This window comes from Papio anubis, chromosome 3, assembly GCF_008728515.1.
Source record: "Papio anubis isolate 15944 chromosome 3, Panubis1.0, whole genome shotgun sequence".
NCBI lineage: Eukaryota > Metazoa > Chordata > Mammalia > Primates > Cercopithecidae > Papio > Papio anubis.
The window spans coordinates 124,073,217-124,096,481 of record NC_044978.1 but is presented as its reverse complement, the minus strand read 5'-3'; the positions used below and the strand labels follow the sequence as shown (position 1 = coordinate 124,096,481).

Below are 23,265 nucleotides of genomic sequence, written 5' to 3'. Positions count from 1 at the left end.
GAGAGCGGCTTTGGAAGGGGAGTGGGCTGGGAGGAGGCAGGGGACACCGAGAAGCACAAATTCATGGCTCCCCAGTGAGTGTGCCCGCACGTGTTTCTGCGCTGGGTGACTCGAGGGGCCCAAGTTCTGTCCGGACGGGGGAGCGCGGGGCGGTAAGGACCTGGCAGTTCACCTCGCCAGCGGCTTTAGTGTCGCCGTCCCGAAACCGCGGAGCCTGACAGCTGTGCGGTCCAGCGCCAGGGGGCGACCAGCCCACGAAGCGGGGACTGGAGGAGGGACCAAGGGACGCGGGGCGCCGGCTACTCTGCCGCGCTCCGCCCTTACCTCCAGGTAGTACAAGTCCACAGTAGTGATCTGCGAGTCCAGGAAATCTTCATAGGTGTTGAACTGAGTGACAATATTGTCCAAGGCCTTCAGACCCTCTTCCTGATCCATGGTGGTATCCTGGGCCGAAGCGTCCCTAGCAACGGAAGCAGGAGGGCAGGGGCAGGAGGTTCCACCCACTTCATTCCTGCCAATCAGTTGAAGCCGGTGTGAGCTTCGGACGTTAATCCCACCCCCCGGCGGTTTGTTGCAGAGTGTCTGGCTTCTGCCACACACTCCAGAAAGCTTTCTGGAATTACCCACTCTAAGTTCAGGTCAGATACCCATCCACCGACTCAGACTTCGCTGAACTGTTGAGCAACCCGAGAGGTGAAAACTGCAATCCAAAGTTAAAAAGTGTGACACTGCCTAGATATTTAGACAAAATATTAGGAATCAGCTCCCAATTGCATTCTAAAACAATGTTATGCAAGACAAAAATACCGAGATATTTTGCAAAAAGAGTTATCTCAAAAATCAGTCTATCAAAATGGTGTTGTGACAAGGACAATAATAAAATAATGATTTTGTTAAATTATTTTAAAAGTTATAACAAAGGTAAATTATTGCTAATGTTTGTGTACAAGAAGCAATTGATGAAATTCCCAAAGGAAAGAAACTCAATCAAAAAAATATCTTCGGAGACATTTTTTGGCACCAAGTTCTTGCTTTCACTTATTTTACTATTTTAGCACAGTTGAAAAATTGTGCTGTGTTGAAGCTGCCCTTTTTAAAGAATAAAATATCTGTGAAATCTTATTAAATAAAGTCTTTTACTGAAGATTTTTGGTTTTCTTCAGAACAGTATTGTGTTCTTAAAATATGAATTTAAAGTAATCCAACATAGCAGCTGGCAAAATATATTCAGAACCAATCTTTGGATTTTAATATTTTATAAACCATCCTTGGGAATTAGCATATAATACAATTCTAAGCCTTTAACTGTTGCTCTCTAAGTCCGTTTCTATTCATCTTGAAGATTTTCACAGATTTACTAACAAAATTTTAATGAAAACATCTGGTAAGATACTTCAGTTAGCTTTCCTAATTTAAAAAGGTCATCTTAAAAATTAGGATGTCATGAATTGCAAATTTTAAGTGATACAGACACAATCTTTAGGGTGCTACTAACTTTTTTTTGTTTAATGAATGTATTCTGACATGTTTTTAAAGATATTTGGGGCCTTATTTTTGAATGCAATTTAATTATTGAATTTGGGAAAATAAAAAGGAGATAAAACCCTGGACACTGGTAACCCATCAAAAGTAATAATAGGCCGGGTGCAGTGACTCACGCCTGTAACCCCAGCACTTTGAGAGGCCGAGGTGGGTGGATCACGAGGTCAAGAGTTCAAGATGAGACTGGCCAACGTGGTGAAATTCTGTCTCAACTAAAATTACAAAAATCAGCCAGACGTGATGGCAGGCACCTGTAATCCCAGCTACTCAGGAGGCTGAGGCAGAAGAATCCTCCTGTATCAAGATTTCATCACTTTTAAGAAACAGTAAAGCATCTAGAGAATGTTTGGGTTTATTAAAATAGAGCACTTTAATGAAAAGGATCTATATGTTAGTAAAATGTGAGGTCATGGTTTGGCTATATATTGTTCTATTATGATCAATTGTGATTGTGCATTTTTTAGAGAAACCTCATTAAATTTGCCATTTGGTCAACATCTCTTTGATGAAGTAATCTCTACAGCATCTAAATTTAAACAATCAGGACATTATTTTCAGTCAATGAGTCTAGAAATGTCTTCTAACTCAAAGCACGGAGGCTGATTTTCAACAAATCAGCTTCTCTATTAATATCGAGAACATTCATAAACTGATCCTTGTTCCTCACAGTAAGGCTACAATTACTAGTAAGCATAACTCAACTGTCTTTTTCTAAACTTTCAATTTAACTTCAGAACCACTTCCAGACCTGTGCCTGAGAAATTACATGAAAGGGTGGCAACAAAGAAATCAGTAAGTTTCAGCAAGCTTCTCTTTTCATTGCAAGGCCTTTGTTATGATCAAGAAATACTTTATTTTGGATAACATGCATTCTTACTTCAAGTCTAAGATTTTTAAAGACTGAAACCTGGAATTTAACACCAATCCCAGAAATTCCATTCTTTGCAAAAGGACAAAGAAGGATTATGTATTCATAATAAAACTCCAACATGTAAGAGAGCGGAAACATATGTTATGTAAGAACAACAAAATATATGCCAGATTTAAGGTACTTACTTGGTGGAAGTATATAAAAGAGTTTCAAATTAAGCTCTACACTTTTATATTCCAAAATGTTTGGCAATATACTATGATAGTTGAGAAAATGAAAGGAAAACATACTTTGGTTTGTTGACATGATAGGAAGGGAATGTTTTGCTTATTATGTAAATAAGAACTTGAGGTTCTATTAAGATGTTCTATTAATATGTTATCAAATTGTAGGAAAAATATATATATACTTACTCTATTAGGACAAGAGATTTGTGTCTGGTGTTGCCCAACTGCTTGTTAAGTATCTATGACGGCAGATGAGGGCTATTGCTTAATCATCAGCCAAGGAGAGCTTTTTTGCACTTAGTAATAATGGTGACACTAAATTTACTTGAGCTATTTCTTGTGATGAGATCACTGGACTTCCTCACAGTCTCAGTTATTCTAGGATGCTGGAGTTCTGGTTCCACTGCTTCTCTGTCCTGGAGACACAATGTGTTCATGTGTCATAATCCAGTAGTTTGCTCCTGCCTTGTCACTGACAGTGTGAAGGGAAAATTCCAGAAGAGAGAAATACAAGTATAAGATGGAATTCCTCCAAGGACTGGGGTTGACAGATGTCTGCAGCTGATAAAGATGGAAAACTACTAGTGTGCAATGGGATAGATGATGGGTATGATCACCACAACCACTATTTTGGAACAGAGAAAAACTTGGGCTCTCTGTGGCTCTCTAAGGCATTACCAACAACCTCACTGAAAATTCCCTCAAGATTTTTGGCTACATGGAAATTAGCCTCTACCCTAAAACTCCACTCCCCTTGAATGGACAAACAATCAGAATATAGCACATGTGAATAGATGGCCACCACAATAAATGTGCAGCTGCCAGTTGCAAGCAGGTGCCCAGCATTGCCCTACAATCTACTATGTTATCTTTTTCTTCGATTCACTCTTATTTTCCACTATGGCTTTTTCCACTTTCTCCTCTCTCCTTAATCTTATATCATCCTTTCTCAAAGCAGATAAACTTAACTCTTATACCCAAAAGAAGGAAGTTATCACAGTAGATTTCCCTCAGTCAAATACTGTATACAAGCTTATTCACATTCATATCAACGTTTTACTTCTTCCATTGTGTAAAGGAAGAGATTTACCTCCTCCCATACCTTCAGCTCACAAGTTCAATCTCCTTCTGTCTTCTCAAGGTTTCTCACTTTAATTATTCCCTCTCTTTCTTGTTGTTAATTTATCTCTCCCTCCCCACCCCAGCTCCTTTCCCATTTTAAAAATAAGCAAATGATCCCAAAACCCACCCTCACCTCCACAGGCAACTTTAGCTATAGGCTTCCTTGCCCTTTATAGCAAAGCTCTTAGAAAGAGCTATCTACAATCACTATCTCCATTTCCTTACCTTCCACTTTCTGCCCAACATTTTCTGGTCTGTTTTTACTCACTGCTCCACTATTTTCACCAAAGTCAGTTATGACATCTTTGCCATTATGCCCAATAGACATTTTTTCTGTCCTCATACTGCTTGACATTTAGCAGCATTTCACCCTGTGACCACTCCCTTCTCTTCAAAATTCTCTCTTAGCTTTCGTTACATTACTTTGCACTGAGGTTGGTCAGTTGGTTGGTTGGTTGGTTGATTGGTTGGTTGGTTGGTTTGCCATTAGCTGTTTCTTCTCAGTTCTCTTTGCTAGCTCCTTTTATCCTTACCTCGCTTTTAAAAGTTGGCGAGTCTCAGGGTTCTCTCCTAGACCCTTTGCTGACTCTACACTTTTGTTACTTGGAACTTTCACCCACACTCATTGCTTTACTTACTGCCTTACATGCATATGGTTCCTCTATCTATATAATTAACCAGGTCACTCTTCCAATCACATATCTTACTGCCTAGCAGATGCCATTTGGATGTATAACATGTATAAATGAAATTTTTCCTCTTTTTGTGCCTCCTAATCTTGTTCCTCCTCCAGTGTTCCCTCTTTCAACACACAGGTTCCTCTCCTCTTAGTTGTCCATGTGAGAAACATGGAAGAAGTCTTGAACCTTACCTCTCCGTCACCCCAGAAATGTAAGACCTGTTATTTCCATCTCTCAAGTACTTCTCTTGAAGGCTTAAATTTCTCTCCAACCTAACTGACATTGCTTCCTTGCCTACGCCACAATTTGGCACCTAAACTCCAAGAATATCATCTTTTCTGGTTTCCCTATACTCTTCTGACCCCTTTCCATTCCACTCTTCACAATGTAGTGTTTGCTTAAAATCACGGATCTCACTAGGCCTCTTTTAAAAACCTTCATTGGCTCCCCATTACCCTTAGGATAAAATACAATTTTGTTCTGTCTTTTTGACATGGCTTACAAGACATTCCACATCCTGACCCTCATCTGATACCCTCTACTGCACACGTTACATGTTCCAGCCACACCAGACCTTTTTCAATTTTGAAAGGAGCCTCCACTTCTTTTGCTGCTGGGTCTCAAACATACTGTTCCCTCTGCCTAGGACATTCTTTCACAGTACACACTTTTTCCGTTTACCTGTTAGCTCCCTATTATAGATCTAAGTATAGAGATCGAGATATAGTGTCTTATATGTTCCCAGAGCATTTTCTAATGCCCTTATCATTTGTTGCAATATCTTGATTATTGTAAAGTGTTTGACAAATGTCTGTACTGCTTATTAGAAAATATGCATATAAAGGCAAAGATTATGTTAACCCTCTTCACCACTATATCTTCAGCATCTAACATAGTACCTGGAACATAATGATCCCTCAAAAGTATTTGCTGAATAAAACACTTTTTCTATATATTTCAGTCATTCCTTTTGGAAACAAGGTGAAAGGCACTACAATCCGTATGAGGAACTTATTAAGATAAACAACCTAAATTTTAGCACCTACATTTTAGAAAGGCACTTAGCAAAACCAATATAATAATAGCACAAGTCAGAATTCTTTTTGATAAAGAGATATTTTGAAGCACTATGCAAATTCAGATGAGTGAAAAATTACTTCCAACTGGAAGTTGTCATGCAAAATTTGATGACATGGCCTTTGTGCTGAATATGAAGTACTGAGATGGGGAGCTGGGGCTCTGAATAAATGTCCACGTGACTGAATCTCATGTGCTAAAGTTTCAAGGTGAGAAAATGAGAGGTATGTTCAGGGAAGGATGATGAGGGAAATTTATTTAGAGTGCAGGATATATGCAAGAGGGCAGAAAAATAGAAGCGCAAGTAAGAAGTAGACCAGGCTGTGGTCTGTCTGTTTAAGAAGCTTTAACCATACTCTCCAAGCAAAAGAGAGCCAAAAGAAGTGTTTGCAAAGAAGTGATCATCAGAACTATAGTTTTAAAGATTATTCTGACAGCAGTAAATGACTGGAGGGGAGGTAGGAAGACATCTTAGGTGAGGAGACAGAAAAAAAGGAGAGGTTGAAATTGGGAGTAGCTGCAGGGGAGATGTACTTAAGAAACTTTTGGGGAAAGAATTTTACAGCCAGAGACTGATTTCAAGTTTACTGCACATTTTTTACCCTGAAGCAAAAGTCAGAAGATTTTCATTTTACATCAAGTTTTACCTGCTCAAAATAAGAAATACAATGGCATGATTGGTTTTTAATGAAGCTTTCCTGGTACATAATAAACTCAATAATGAGGCACTGACTTGAGGATAAAAAAGAAATTCAGATAAAATCTTAGGAGAAAATAAAAGGAGACATCGTTAAAACCCCAGAGACGAGGTGGAAATAGGCTGCCTCTCTGAGGAATATATTCAGTTCTTCTAAAATATGTCATGATCTCTATAGAATTCCTAAGAGCTTGATCTATTTTAAACCAACATCTTCTTTCTAGCTTCTGAGTATAATATCAAAGCTCATCAGGTACTCAAGGATTTCTGCAGCCATGGTAATAATACAACTCCAGCCACAACTAAGCAGATACAGAAAGGGGAAAAAAATCACTAGACTTTCTAAGAGAAGCATTACAGGATGTGGTGCCAATTCCATTAAGAGCTAATTCAACTCATGCTCAGCTCTACTTCTCTGGGATATCAAATATTCTTTGGCTGCAGATTCATTAATCACAATAAAAATGTTTTGATCCATCTTTCCTACTCACTGTCACTTATTGAAGCAAAAGTAAAACTTATTTACCTCAGTAACCAGTAATGTAAATTACGTCAGTAATGTAAAGTCACCAGAGAGTCAGGAACTGTGCTAGGCTTTGAGAGTGCAACCAAAAACTAACACCTGATTCTTTAAATCTTCAAGGATATTATAATTTAGGGAAGACAGAAAGAGAACATGAGCTGGTAGTTGGCTGAATGAAGGAAGGGAAGGAGATGAAATGTATAAAGTGAGAAAAACAAAAATGTACAAGAGCTATGGTAACATGTATGTATGTATACAGTGTACAGCTGGAGTATCCAATCTTTTGGCTTCCCTGGGCCACATTGGAAGAATTATCTTGGGCCACACATAAAATATACTAACACTAACAATGGCTGACGAGCTAAAAAAAAAAAAAATCGCAAAAACGACTGTTTTAAGAAAGCTTATAAATGTGTATTGGATTGCATTTAAAGCCGTCCTGGGCTGCATGTGGCACATGGGCTATGAGTTTGACAAGCTTGGTGTACAGAGTGGAAAATAGATGAGAAAAAAATTGATTCTATGTGTTAAGGACATACCATAGAATCCAAGAATGATGTGTTTTAAGAAATCAATAGGAAATAATTTTGTATTCTGGAAAACAATGAGTTAGGACTGGATGGCCTCTGAGGGCACAGCTAGCTTCAAAATTCTGTGATAATATTCTAACTCAAACTTTCAACAAGTGTTCAGATTTAGCCTACAGGAAATCACTCAGAAGAGAGGAAAATAGTGGAATTTTGTCATATCATGCATTTTGCTGGAAGAAAGCACAGAATTTTACTAAATTAATTCACGACCACAAGTCTCAACATACTTTGCAATAGTAACATACTGTCTTACTGGTTTATTTTCTTTTTTTTTCAAGTCTATTTCACATCTTTTTTCCTATTCAAAATGGTCATCTTCCTTCTCTCTTATTTCTCATTCCTTTCAGCATTACTCCATCCCCACCCCTACCTAACCACTCAATACAACCCTATCTACACTTTTTCTTAAGTATTAATCTAGTCCTTTGTTATGATGAATATAATATTCCTATCAAATGCAACCTATGTCATCCAATTCTCTGGATGTCATCCTCTCTCACCTTCTCAAGGATTTCATCCTGCTGTCAGTCACGTTCTCCCTAGCTTTATCCACTTCTCCCACTCTGGGTCACCGCAACAGCATACAAGCACATCCTAGAATCTCATGTCTTTAAAAGAAGTGAACTCCTTTGACCCCATGTTTTGTTTCAATTACTGTCATTCTTATTTTTGCCTTATTAAAAAACTTATTGAAAGAGTAGTCTGTATTTATCATCACCACTTTCTCATCTCCCTCTTCTCTTCTAAGCTTTCTCCAACCAAAATTTTTCCTCACCACCTGACTAAGATTGTTTTTTTCCAGGTTGCCAATTACTTTGTAGTTTTCAAATCATAGGGATGTGCCTCTACTTTTAATGTACTTGACCTTTCCGTGGCATTAAGCACAGCTTGCTGGTCATTCATAAAATACCTTCTTCTCTTAGCTTCCATAATACCACACTCATACTGCACTCATACTACCTGTTCTTATTAGCGTAACTTGTTAATTCCACCACCTTGGCTAAACTTCTACATGTTTGGATGTTCCAGAGCTTAAATCCTGGGCCCACACCTCTTCTAATTTATAAACTCTCCCCTTTGCCTCACACTACACATCTAATCCATTAGCTAGTTTAGCTTTCTCAACATACATATATATATATATTCCATTCACTGTTTTCCATTTTTACTAATTTCATCTCAATGCACTCAGTCATCATTTTTTGCCTAGACAATTATAATAGCCTCCTAAATGGCTTCTTTACTTTCCCTTTTGCTTCCTTCCTTAATCCAGACTCCACACAGTAGCCAGAGAATTTCATTTAAAAATGCATATCAGATTATGTTGCTCTCCCGTTTAAATCCTCATTGATTTCCACTGCAGTTAGAATAAAATCCAAAATCATTCCGTCGGTTTATGAAGCCCTACATTTCTTGTCACCCTGGCTGGTTTTCTGGTCTTATCTCTTACTTCATGCTACCTCAATCCCACTCTACCTGATGGTCATGCTGGTTTCTTTCTCTTCCCAGAATCTGTTATGCTTGGTCATATCTTCTTGCCCTAGAATGACATCCTTCCTTCCCTGCCCCAATGTTTGAATAGCTTAGGGCGTATACTAAACTCCCAGGCCAAAGTAACCAAGTTAATCTTCGTTACATCTTATTATATGGTCCACTGCATCATACTAGTCACATATTGGTTAAATTCATTTACTGGAATGCACACTCTATATGGTAAAGATACCGTCTGCCTGGTGATCACTACTATATGGCTGGAATCAATAACAGCACCCAGAACCTACCAGGCGCTCAGTAAAGATTTAATGACGAAAAAAATGCAAGTTTTATAATACAAATATATAAAATTATGAAAACAATTTTTATAACAATCATTTGATAGTCTTTAAAAGGCTACACAAAATTTAAAATATAATTTTATAATTATAGATACAATTATGACAACAACATTTTATAAAATTAATCATTTGATTTTTTTTAAAAGTCTACCCAAAGGAATTTAAAATCAGAGAATGTTGTTGAAACTGAACACCAACTGTACCTACATTTATTTCTAATAGGCTTCTCTGAGTCCACTGATACCCATAAGAAAGCACTTAGTGCCTCAAGGAAACTATAGAAAGTAGTCAGAAGAAACCACAGGCCAGCTATAGTCTGAGAGTGTTTTCTATTGTGATTGGCCATTCTGGTATAAAAATCTTGATGAATGGCTTATTATCACCATTTCTGCTCCCAAGCACTCTCCCAGCATCACACCATTATAGCAACTATGTCCCATCTCCTCAGAATGCAGCACACTGGCATAATGAACATAAAGTCCCAAGTAATCTGTGAATTCATAGCTAAGATATACTGAATATGTATACACTTCCCAGCTCTTACCTATTACACTTTTTTCCCACCTGTATTCTTCATTTTCTTTTTCCAAACTTTTCAAGGATTTGACACAAACAGACCACAGGTTGCTGTATTACAGGACACAGACACACACACGCGCAATGCACACACACACCACAATCCCATAGAGATGCAAAAATAAATGCAAGTATACTGTTCAAAGCCATCATTCAGACATGCAAGAACACAACATATACACCTTACAGATGGAAGATATGGACAACTAGATGATGGAATTAATTACCTTCCAGGATCTAATATTGACAGTTTCAAAAAGAACTGCTTTACATGCAGCTAATTGAAATAAACGGGAAATGGAAATACTAGTCATAAATAGGAAGATAATTTTTGAATAAAACTATCTTATAAAAATTGCTTGGATACATTTCAGCCTGTGGGTAGGAGCTTCTGGACAGTTATGACAGCAATCTGTATCTGCACTCAGTTCAGCTAGTAGGGCCGCAGCTGACTTTCTTTATCTTCTCGTAAAGACTCAGTTTCAGGTGTAGGGCCCTAGAACATAGTACAAGAAGATACTCTTTCCTTCATCTATAGATACTTAGAAGATAAGACTATTTTCTACATTCTGGCTGTTAAGAATGGCTTTGTTTTAAAAGTTTTTCTCCAGAATATATGCCCGGATGACCAGCCAGTCACATAGTAAGTAAAATTAAATTTTCCAAAAACATGGTATGACATCTAAGAAACAATGTGGCAGTGGAATTAAAGTGGCTAATTTGGAACCAAAGATGTTACTTATCGAGATAGAAAAGCTCCTTCATATATTAACTTAGAAGGACATTAACTGTTGTCACTGTAGAAAATAAATTTATTTACCAGCAGCAGTTTAATTTTCAAATGCAAAAACGGATAAGATGGGTATTAATTTTAGGAAAGTTCAGACACAACTAAGGGTAATGCTAGCCAAATAATCTGAACAGTAAATATACCTATATCTCAGAATGTATTTATTAATAAAAATGAAAAGTTGTTATAAATAGATACTATTATCACTTGCCCAAATGATGTGGTTGACAAATATATTGATTTCAATAACCAAGAGTAGATAATTCCAGCTACCTACTGTGTTTCAACAGTAAGTACTTTAAAAGTAAACTTATTTAATAGACATAACACAAATATGTACTGTGTGACCATATTAAAGGGTGCCCAGTTGTTGCCTTTTTTGCCAGGATTTCATTAATGTTTTTATTTTTCTGATTGTTTACTTGTTTGTTTCGAGACACAGTCTCGTCTGTCACATAGGTTAGAGTGCAGTGCCATGATCTTGGCTCACTGCAACCTCCGCCTCCCGGGTTCAAGCAATTCTCCTGCCTCAGCCTCCTGAGTAGCTGGGACTACAGGCGCATGCCACCACGTCCAGTTAATTTTTATATTTTTAGTAGAGACAGGGTTTTGCCATGTTGGCCAGGCTGGTCTCAAACTCTTGACTTCAGGTGATCCATCCCTCTCAGCCTCCCAAAGTGCTGGGATTACAGGCATGAGCCACCACTCCCAGCTTCTGATTCTTTTTTTGCCTCACCCTCCTAAAACTTCCCCTGTTCCATATCCATTCAGAACATCTACTGTCCTGTAAATACTCCAATATATAACTGCCATTTGTTAAAAAAGATTGTTGATTATTCTCAGAATTTCAAATTTCTTTGTAAATGGTTTTCTCTCAGAGTTTTTCAGTGTTAGTATCCCTGATTTCCATGATAGAATATTGAGACAGAGGAGACAATGGCAGCAACACCACTGCAATGGCTGCCAGTGAGTCTGTGACAACATTAGGACCAAAGGTTTAAAATGTGACTCTAGATGCATGCTTATCAATAACTAAATGCATTAATAGTGATAGATTAGGTTTCCACTTATGATATCATGTATAATGTACCATACTTAATTTTCCCCTTTCCTTTTACTATTTAGTTTTATGAGCCAATTATTGGACTTTGAGGATTTTTGTAAAGGGCTGACAATAAAAATTGATTGCAGAGTACTTTTAGAGCCTTTGATAATACCTGCCCTGAAGAGCAAAACAGTTATACTCCCATGTTCTTTCATAATGTTTCCCAGTATATTACGTATTCCAGGAAAAGCATACATGTAGCATAAAACTGATTCCTGAGTTTTTAATGTAGTTTACGAATATTGTTTCTTCACGTGGACACAGGGAAGGGAACATCACACACCGGGGCCTGTCGCGGGATTGGGGGCAAGGGGAGGCAGAGCATTAGGACAAATGCCTAATGCATGCGGGGCTTAAAACCTAGATGATGGGTTGATAGGTGCAGCAAACCAGCATGGCACATATATACCTATGTAACAAACCTGCACGTTCTACGCATGTATCCCAGAACTTAAAGTAAAATTTACAAAAAGGAGTATTGTTTCTTACACAAATTAAAGAACCAGTAATCACCATGAGGCACTATTACAATGGAAGCTATCAGAAACAATGTGACTATTGGCAATCATCCTAATTAACCTAAAACTTGTGTATTTAACTATTGATACACAGAGGGAAATCTAGTTGTTCTTTTAAAACAGGCTAAAAATATAAGTAATTAGAAATAAAAGTAAAACTCCCACTGATTTCTGGAAGATTGACCTGCATAATTATTCAAGAGAGGAGAATAATTTTATGTTTATAAAATATTTGCATACTATTATAGGTTTATATAATTTATTGACCATTATAATATACATGATTCCATAACTGATTTGTTCTTCCATATGTTAATCAATTCTAATCAGTAGTTTTTTAAGGCTAATGTACTTTTTGTGTAGGTATGTGGATACTAACAAATAAAAATGTACTAAATCCTTTGATTTGATCAAGAAAAAAGTAAGACAATCTTTTTGAAAAACCAACATTCAACAAATACCCAAGTGCTGATCTAGGTTTTAGAAAATCAAGTTTCAATTCTAATTCTTCCATTTATTTGTTTGTCTTACTTTCTCTATGGAAGAACAGTGATAATACATTACAGTTTTCTACAAGTCATAAACAGTGACGTTAACTGTGAGAAATGAACCGCATTAAACAAAGATCGGGTTTTCTGCTTTTTCTCCTAAGTCATGTTGCTCTCTTCAATCCATGAGGTCTAGACCCAAGACATCAGAGAACTACCAGCTTCCAATCACTGTTCCGGAGTTTGGTCTAGAACCAATTCACCTGATCTATATACTTCATTCCAACCAGCTTCTGACATTTGTGTCACTGGTGAAGTTTGTCATTCCTCCTATTCTGCCCCATATTCTACCCTACTTTCTTAGCTGTGTTGTTGACTGTTGCTTCTGGCTTGAGGATGTATTTTTCATCTGTGTATATTGCTTTACCTTTCTCTAAGTAATGCATTTAGCTCAACCTCCTGTGGGTGGCACTCCTGCCTGAGTCTCCCCAGACAGACAGCAAGATCCATTCACTGCTTCTCTTCTGTCTGCCAATGGTGCCCTGCAGGATCAACTTCACCCACAGGTGAAGGCTGTAATGTGGTGTGATTTGAAGGGCATCAGGCCTGCCAGCCAAAACTCCCCTGGCAGTCTACCTGAAATTCCAGCCAAAGATCATTAGTGTTGCTTCTTAAAATAACTTTGTTATTTTGAATCTGAATACTTTCAGCCCCTATTCCTACCTTTTCCTGCTGAAATGATTGTTTATTTTTACATGATCACTGAAAGCTCAAAGTTTCTTAAGATTTCAACAACAGTGATAGCAGAACAGTGCTTGGTAAGCATGATTTTTGTGTTTCTTGTAATCTGTTTATATCCCCTTGACTCTACTTTAGTATTTAAGAGAAAAAAAAAGTATTTTAAGAAGTTGGCCTTTCACTAAAGGCAAGGGATTGTACAAGAACAGTGGGATGGTAATAAAAGTGATGGCAACTGTAACCAAAATGAGAAAAATCCAAGCAGACACATACGGGAAAGTATCAAGACTGAGTCCCACCAGATGATTCTGTTGCCTAAAACCTGGGATGTTGTGAATTGCTGTGGTTGTTGTTGTTGCTGTCGTTGCTGTTTTGTTGCAGTGATTAGAAAGCCTTTTATTTACTCAAGGAGCAGGGATATCCGGCTGCCGATGTTCCTCTCTTCATGCCCTTTTACACAGGTGTGTAAATGGGAACCTTTTATTGCAAAAGGATTTCCAGAGTTTTCAAGGACAGAACCAAGGGCTTGCCTGGGGCCAAGGTAACCCCATACCAATCTCCCTATTGGTCAGTCACAATCGCCCCAGCGCACAGTGGCCTTGGGTGTTAGTCTTGGGCACTAACTTTCACAGTGGCTCTGCACTTCCCCATCATCTCCTTGGGTATCAGGCCTAGGCAGGGCATCTGTCCTTCCACTTTGCAGATACAATCCTGCAGGCAGTACTTTCCAGGGCCAAAGTGGGCTGGGTGAGACAGCTGCTTTTCTCCTTCTCCTCTTTCTTGGGGATTTCCTCATTCTTCCCCAAGATTTTTTGATGTACTCGATAACCTCCTTATTGTTCTTGGTCTCCACATCCAACAGGACTTGCTCCCCAGAATGTAAGTATTGGTGGATGTGGAGACAGGAAGGGGGATGACATCCTGTCCTTAAACATCATGATCTGTATTCATGGGATTTTGTATTGAATTTGAGATATGTTGAAAACACAGATTTCCTGGTGCCCTCACCCAGCTCCCCATGTGTTTTGTAATTCACCGTCATGACCTTCGCCAAGTCTTTGAACACCACCTCCCCCTGGCTCAGGAACTGCAGGGTGCGGCAATGGGGGAGCAGCCCTTCATGGGCATGGGGGCAGTGGCGGTGGTGGGTGGGGGGACATGTGGCCACAGGCGCAGCAGAGAACAGAAGCCAAAGAGCACCCATCACGGCCAGGAGCGGACCTCACACCGCATCTCCCCTGAATTTTGGTTTCACTGTGGAGGTTTTCTTCATAAGTGCCTTCTGAGCAAGGGTGGGTTTTAACACAATTCAGTCCTTTGCTGTCTAGAAGAAAGAAGACATGAATTAATAAATGGATCATCAAAGATACGTTTGATTAATTAAGCTACTTACAACAGCACAGCACTTCTTAGAACAAATGAAGACCTATCCATGTTGATTTGGGGTAGGGAGAAATGAGAAGAATAGAAGGATGGCCATGTATGGTGGCTCACGCTTGTAATGCAGCACTTTGGGAGGCTGAGACTGGAGGACTGGTTGAGCCCAGGAGTTCAAGACCAGCCTGGGCAACATAGTGAGACCACCCCTACAATCTCCACTCTAAAGAAAATTTTTAAAATTAGCCAGGAGTAGTGGCACACACTGTAATCTCAGCTACTTGGGAGGCTGAGGTGGGAGGATCACTTGAGTCTGGACGGTTGAGGCTGTAGAGAATGGTGATTATGCCTCTGCACTCTAGCCTGAATGACAGAGTGAGATCCGTCTCAAAAAAACAGTTGTGGGGGAGGGGCAGGCAGGACTACTTCTCTCCATCTCCCACTGTGAGGAAGCATATTGACCCTGAGCAAGGCTGAAGCATCCACAACCAGGGCCAAAGGACAGTTTTTAAAATGGCTCATGGCCCATGTTCTGTTTGTCTCCAAAACTAAGAACTTTAGCCAACAACTACTAGGCTACAACCACATTATTTTCTAGGTGCATTTGGTCATTTTTTTTCCTTGAAAAATAGAAGAGCTAATGGAATAAAATCTAGCAGTCTTTCAAGAATAGGAAAATATCTTACATCCCTTATAGTCAGATTGTAAGAAATTTCCAGCCATTTCAGAATTGTGACACTCTATCATAAGCTGCTCAGTTTCACAGCTCAACTGGTGACCTTGCTATAAGGCTGTATATACAAACACAATTTTCATTTAAAATGACTTTCAATTTAGTTTAGCACATTTACTAGAATTTATTAGTGCCACTTAAGGATATAGGGGGCATCTCAGTGAGTAATTGTACTATGGAATTTGCCGATATGAGTAAAAATTCTGATGGTGGGGGAAGGTACTCTAACAGTCCAATGTGTTAACTTCTGCTCTCTGGATCGTGGCAGAATAATCAATCAGGTTTACAGCTTAAATTTCATGTTTTATTTTACAGATGAGAAAACTGAGATTCAATGAGGCTAGACATATAGACAGACAGTACCCTGCACATGGTATGTGTTTTAAAATATCAGTTGAGTGAAAGGAATTTTATCTAAGGCCAGAGAGTGTGGCAAAACCAATGATGGAAGCCAGGAGGACTCCTGATTTCTAGTAAGTTGTTTTTTCAGTACTCATTCTAACATTTTCTCCAGCCATATTCAGCAACACAGTAAGACAAAATCCGAGTCATGCAGGTCCACAATCCAATACATGAAGAGAGGAGGGAAAACAAAAATAAAGGCAAAAAAGAATATACTGCCAATCACAAACATATGACTGTGTACTTCTAGTTAAGGGATCTGTAGTGCCAGTTCTTTTAAGAAGCATAACAGAATGTCCTTGCCTGATGCTCCATAGGCACAAGATCCTTGCAAACAGAAAGTCGTTTTTACCTTCTGCCAAATGGGATCAGAAGAAGTGTTTTAGCCACTTTAGTCCAAATGCCCTTCCCCACCCCTGCTACACACACATACAAAGATATTCAAGTATATCCAAGTGTACCTAAAACCCCTCTCCTCTAAATAATTAAACAAAAATATAGTCTACTATAACCATTCAGGTATCTCAGCAAATAGCCTACACTGCTTTTATTTTACAGCATTAAGTATTTTATCTAAACATAGTAGTTACTTGAGACAAAGGACTGGATTCAATGAATCTTCTATTAACAGTCCCTTGTTTTGTTTTGTTTTTTTAAAAAAAAATGAAACTACAGATCTGCTGAAAGCATGGAGTCATTTCCTACCAAACCTATGTTCCAAATGTAATTTCACCTGCTTGATACTTGGACATTTTAGGTCTGAAAAAGCACAGGGTGAAAGATGGCAAAGAACAGGGAAATTTTCATTTAGAAGTGCAACAGCTCACTTAGAACAGAGCTTTAGGAAAGCAGAATCCAAAACCGCTGTGACTAATACATTTTTCAGATTTATTAAGTAGAAAGGTGCACAGGCAAAAGAGAGACAAGAAGCAAACAGAATCGGCTCTTACACCAGCAATTCAGGATTCCGGTGCACGGCCCTAAGATAATTTTCATAGCTGGGTAAGAACGATAGGTTGTAAGTGTATAACTCATTGGCAAAACAATACTTTCTGAAAATAGTATTTTCTGCTGAGATGTCAACAACAACAAAAGTGGATATAAGGATTACACCAACTGTTTCTCAGGATAGGGTGCACCTGTTTTAAAAAGAAAAATGTCTAAAGAATTTGTTCTCCTATTTCACATCTCTTGACCTTTTCAACCATTAACTTCACAATGCTGATACGTCACAAACCAAGTTTAAATGAATGTATTTTGAAAGTGCATTGGACATTTGCTTATCCAGACCAAATAAAGTACTTTTCAAAAAAAAAAGCCTAAAATTTAAGGTTGTTTTGCACACATACAACTGAAAAACCCATGTGGAGAGGGCTGAATACTTAATACCAAAATTGTGTAACTGTTGCCTCAGAGGTAATACTGTTTTGGCAAAAGCTTCATTGAAATATAGCTCGCCTTACACACAATTCACAAATTTACACTCTGTAATTCAATAGTTTTTAGTATATTCACAGAGTTGTGCACTCAATTAACATAATCAGTTTTAGAACATTTTAGCATCCCCCAAAGAAACCCTGTACTTCAGTTATCATCTCACAAAACACCCAAATTCCCACCCCCAGCCCCAGGCAACCACAAATTTACATTCCATCTCTACAGATTTGCCTATTCTGAACATTTTATATAAATAGAATCATGTAACATGTTTTTTTTTTGGACTGAATTCTTTCTCTTAATATAATATTTTATCCAACTTGTAGCATGTATCAGTACTTCATACCTATTACTGGTTGAAAATGTCCCATTATATAGATATACCACATTTTGTTTATCCATTCATCAGTTGATAATCATTTGGGCTGATTCCATCTCTTGGCTATTATGAATAATGCTATTATAAATATTGATGTACACATTTTTGCATGGATATATGTTTTCATTTTTCTTGGGTGTATACCTAGGAGTATAATTGATGGGTCAAATGATAGCTCCATGTATAAATTTTTGAGGAACCACCATGCTGCTTTCCAAACTAGCTGCACTATTTTATATTCCTACCAGCAGTTTAGAAGGGTTCCAAAATTTTCACATCTTGTTAACACTTGTTATTCTCTGACTTTTGATTATAACCAACCAAGTGAATGTGAAGTGGCATCTCATTGATGTTTTGATTTAGATTTTCCTGCAGTCTCCGAGGGCGGAGCAAGATGGCCGAATAGGAACAGCTCCAGTCTCCAACTCCCAGCACTAGCGACACAGAAGACCAGTGATTTCTGCATTTTCAACGGAGGTACTGGGTTCATCTCACTAGGGAGTGCCGGACAATCGGTGCTGGTCAGCTGCTGCAGCCCGACCAGCGAGAGCTGAAGCAGGGCAACGCATCGCCTCACCTGGGAAGCGCAAGGGGGAAGGGAATCCCTTTTCCTAGCCAGGGGAACTGAGACACACAACACCTGGAAAATCGGGTAACTCCCACCCCAATACTGCGCTTTAAGGAAACGGGCACACCAGGAGATTATATCCCACACCTGGCCGGGAGGGTCCCACGCCCATAGAGCCTCCCTCATTGCTAGCACAGCAGTCTGTGATCTACCGGCAAGGCAGCAGCGAGGCTGGGGGAGGGGCGCCTGCCATTGCTGAGGCTTAAGTAGGTAAACAAAGCCGCTGGGAAGCTCGAACTGGGCAGAGCTCACAGCAGCTCAAGGAAACCTGCCTGTCTCTGTAGACTCCACCTCTGGGGACAGGGCACAGTAAACAATAACAAACGCAGCAGAAACCCCTGCAGACGCAAACGACTCTGTCTGACAGCTTTGAAGAGAGCAGTGGATCTCCCAACACGGAGGTTGAGATCTGAGAAGGGACAGACTGCCTGCTCAAGTGGGTCCCTGAACCCTGAGTAGCCTAACTGGGAGACATCCCCCACTAGGGGCAGTCTGACACCCCACACCTCACAGGGTGGAGTACCCCCCTGAGAGGAAGCTTCCAAAGCAAGAATCAGACAGGTACACTCACTGTTCAGAAATATTCTATCTTCTGCAGCCTCTGCTGCTGATACCCAGGCAAACAGGGTCTGGAGTGGACCTCAAGCAATCTCCAACAGACCTACAGCTGAGGGTCCTGACTGTTAGAAGGAAAACTATCAAACAGGAAGGACACCTACACCAAAACCCCATCAGTACATCACCATCATCAAAGACCAGAGGCAGATAAAACCACAAAGATGGGGAAAAAGCAGGGCAGAAAAGCTGGAAATTCAAAAAATAAGAGCACATCTCCCCCGGCAAAGGAGCGCAGCTCATCACCAGCAACGGATCAAAGCTGGACGGAGAATGACTTTGACGAGATGAGAGAAGAAGGCTTCAGTCCATCAAACTTCTCAGAGCTAAAGGAGGAATTACGTACCCAGCACAAATAAACTAAAAATCTTGAAAAAAAAGTGGAAGAATTGATGGCTAGAGTAATTAATGCAGAGAAGGTCATAAACGAAATGAAAGAGATGAAAACCATGACACAAGAAATACGTGACAAATGCACAAGCTTCAGTAACCGACTCGATCAACTGGAAGAGTATCAGCGATTGAGGATCAAATGAACGAAATGAAGCGAGAAGAGAAACCAAAAGAAAAAAGAAGAAAAAGAAATGAACAAAGCCTGCAAGAAGTATGGGATTATGTAAAAAGACCAAATCTACGTCTGATTGGGGTGCCTGAAACTGAGGGGGAAAATGGAACCAAGTTGGAAAACACTCTTCAGGATATCATCCAGGAGAACTTCCCCAACCTAGTAGGGCAGGCCAACATTCAAATCCAGGAAATACAGAGAACGCCACAAAGATACTCCTCGAGAAGAGCAACTCCAAGACACATAATTGCCAGATTCACCAAAGTTGAAATGAAGGAAAAAATCTTAAGGGCAGCCAGAGAGAAAGGTCGGGTTACCCACAAAGGGAAGCCCATCAGACTCACAGCAGATCTCTCAGCAGAAACTCTACAAGCCAGAAGAGAGTGGGGGCCAATATTCAACATTCTTAAAGAAAAGAATTTTAAACCCAGAATTTCATATCCAGCCAAACTAAGTTTCATAAGTGAAGGAGAAATAAAATCCTTTACAGATAAGCAAATGCTTAGAGATTTTGTCACCACTAGGCCTGCCTTACAAGAGATCCTGAAGGAAGCACTAAACATGGAAAGGAACAACCGGTACCAGCCATTGCAAAAACATGCCAAAATGTAAAGACCATCAAGGCTAGGAAGAAACTGCATCAACTAATGAGCAAAATAACCAGTTAATATCATAATGGCAGGATCAAGTTCACACATAACAATCTTAACCTTAAATGTAAATGGACTAAATGCTCCAATTAAAAGACACAGACTGGCAAACTGGATAAAGAGTCAAGACCCATCAGTCTGCTGTATTCAGGAGACCCATCTCACATGCAGAGACATACATAGGCTCAAAATAAAGGGATGGAGGAAGATTTACCAAGCAAATGGAGAACAAAAAAAAGCAGGGGTTGCAATACTAGTCTCTGATAAAACAGACTTTAAACCATCAAAGATCAAAAGAGACAAAGAAGGCCATTACATAATGGTAAAGGGATCAATTCAACAGGAAGAGCTAACTATCCTAAATATATATGCACCCAATACAGGAGCACCCAGATTCATAAAGCAAGTCCTTAGAGACTTACAAAGAGACTTAGACTCCCATACAATAATAATGGGAGACTTCAACACTCCACTGTCAACATTAGACAGATCAACGAGACAGAAAGTTAACAAGGATATCCAGGAATTGAACTCATCTCTGCAGCAAGCAGACCTAATAGACATCTATAGAACTCTCCACCCCAAATCAACAGAATATACATTCTTCTCAGCACCACATCGCACTTACTCCAGAATTGACCACATAATTGGAAGTAAAGCACTCCTCAGCAAATGTACAAGAACAGAAATTATAACAAACTGTCTCTCAGACCACAGTGCAATCAAACTAGAACTCAGGACTAAGAAACTCAATCAAAACCGCTCAACTACATGGAAACTGAACAACCTGCTCCTGAATGACTACTGGGTACATAACGAAATGAAGGCAGAAATAAAGATGTTCTTTGAAACCAATGAGAACAAAGATACAACATACCAAAATCTCTGGGACACATTTAAAGCAATGTGTAGAGGGAAATTTATAGCACTAAATGCTCACAAGAGAAAGCAGGAAAGATCTAAAATTGACACTCTAACATCGCAATTAAAAGAACTAGAGAAGCAAGAGCAAACACATCCGAAAGCTAGCAGAAGGCAAGAAATAACTAAGATCAGAGCAGAACTGAAGGAGATAGAGACACAAAAAACCCTCCAAAAAATCAATGAATCCAGGAGTTGGTTTTTTGAAAAGATCAACAAAATTGACAGACCGCTAGCAAGACTAATAAAGAAGAAAAGAGAGAAGAATCAAATAGATGCAATAAAAAATGATAAAGGGGATATCACCACTGACCCCACAGAAATACAAACTACCATCAGAGAATACTATAAACACCTCTATGCAAATAAACTGGAAAATCTAGAAGAAATGGATAATTTCCTGGACACTTACACTCTTCCAAGACTAAACCAGGAAGAAGTTGAATCCCTGAATAGACCAATAGCAGGCTCTGAAATTGAGGCAATAATTAATAGCCTACCAACCAAAAAAAGTCCAGGACCAGATGGATTCACAGCCGAATTCTACCAGAGTTACAAGGAGGAGCTGGTACCATTCCTTCTGAAACTATTCCAATCAATAGAAAAAGAGGGAATCCTCCCTAACTCATTTTATGAGGCCAACATCATCCTGATACCAAAGCCTGGCAGAGACACAACAAAAAAGAGAATTTGAGACCAATATCCGTGATGAACATCGATGCAAAAATCCTCAATAAAATACTGGCAAACCGGATTCAGCAACACATCAAAAAGCTTATCCACCATGATCAAGTGGGCTTCATCCCTGGGATGCAAGGCTGGTTCAACATACGCAAATCAATAAACATAATCCAGCATATAAACAGAACCAAAGACAAAAACCACATGATTATCTCAATAGATGCAGAAAAGGCTTTTGATAAAATTCAACAGCCCTTCATGCTAAAAACGCTCAATAAATTCGGTATTGATGGAACGTACCTCAAAATAATAAGAGCTATTTATGACAAACCCACAGCCAATATCATACTGAATGGGCAAAAACTGGAAAAATTCCCTTTGAAAACTGGCACAAGACAGGGATGCCCTCTCTCACCACTCCTATTCAACATAGTGTTGGAAGTTCTGGCTAGGGCAATTAGGCAAGAGAAAGAAATCAGGGGTATTCAGTTAGGAAAAGAAGAAGTCAAATTGTCCCTGTTTGCAGATGACATGATTGTATATTTAGAAAACCCCATTGTCTCAGCCCAAAATCTCCTTAAGCTGATAAGCAACTTCAGCAAAGTCTCAGGATACAAAATTAATGTGCAAAAATCACAAGCATTCTTATACACCAGTAACAGACAAACAGAGAGCCAAATCATGAATGAACTTCCATTCACAATTGCTTCAAAGAGAATAAAATACCTAGGAATCCAACTTACAAGGGATGTAAAGGACCTCTTCAAGGAGAACTACAAACCACTGCTCAGTGAAATAAAAGAGGACACAAACAAATGGAAGAACATACCATGCTCATGGATAGGAAGAATCAATATCGTGAAAATGGCCATACTGCCCAAGGTTATTTATAGATTCAATGCCATCCCCATCAAGCTACCAATGAGTTTCTTCACAGAATTGGAAAAAACTGCTTTAAAGTTCATATGGAACCAAAAAAGACCCCGCATCTCCAAGACAATCCTAAGTCAAAAGAACAAAGCTGGAGGCATCACGCTACCTGACTTCAAACTATACTACAAGGCTACAGTAACCAAAACAGCATGGTACTGGTACCAAAACAGAGATATAGACCAATGGAACAGAACAGAGTCCTCAGAAATAATACCACACATCTACAGCCATCTGATCTTTGACAAACCTGAGAGAAACAAGAAATGGGGAAAGGATTCCCTATTTAATAAATGGTGCTGGGAAAATTGGCTAGCCATAAGTAGAAAGCTGAAACTGGATCCTTTCCTTACTCCTTATACGAAAATTAATTCAAGATGGATTAGAGACTTAAATGTTAGACCTAATACCATAAAAATCCTAGAGGAAAACCTAGGTAGTACCATTCAGGACATAGGCATGGGCAAAGACTTCATGTCTAAAACACCAAAAGCAACGGCAACAAAAGCCAAAATTGACAAATGGGATCTAATTAAACTAAAGAGCTTCTGCACAGCAAAAGAAACTA

General features: G+C 39.1%; 1 protein-coding gene and 1 pseudogene across 5 annotated transcripts in view; both read right to left on the bottom strand.

Moving 5' to 3' along the window:
• Nucleotides 1–881, bottom strand: part of LOC116274193 (cilia- and flagella-associated protein 299-like) — a 303,800-nt gene extending 302,919 nt beyond the window's left edge. For 3 of the 5 annotated variants that reach the window (XM_031664549.1, XM_031664551.1, XM_031664552.1), the window contains exon 1: nt 325–879. In XM_031664549.1, the coding sequence (XP_031520409.1) occupies nt 325–435 (111 nt within the window). In that variant the 5' untranslated portion in view covers nt 436–879. Of the gene's footprint in view, nt 1–324 lie in introns of all 5 variants that reach the window. The other 2 variants (XM_031664548.1, XM_031664550.1) reach the window with 2 other exon arrangements.
• Nucleotides 882–12,428: 11,547 nt separating this feature from the next.
• Nucleotides 12,429–14,941, bottom strand: LOC101023372 (annotated as a pseudogene).
• Nucleotides 14,942–23,265: the final 8,324 nt, after the last annotated feature.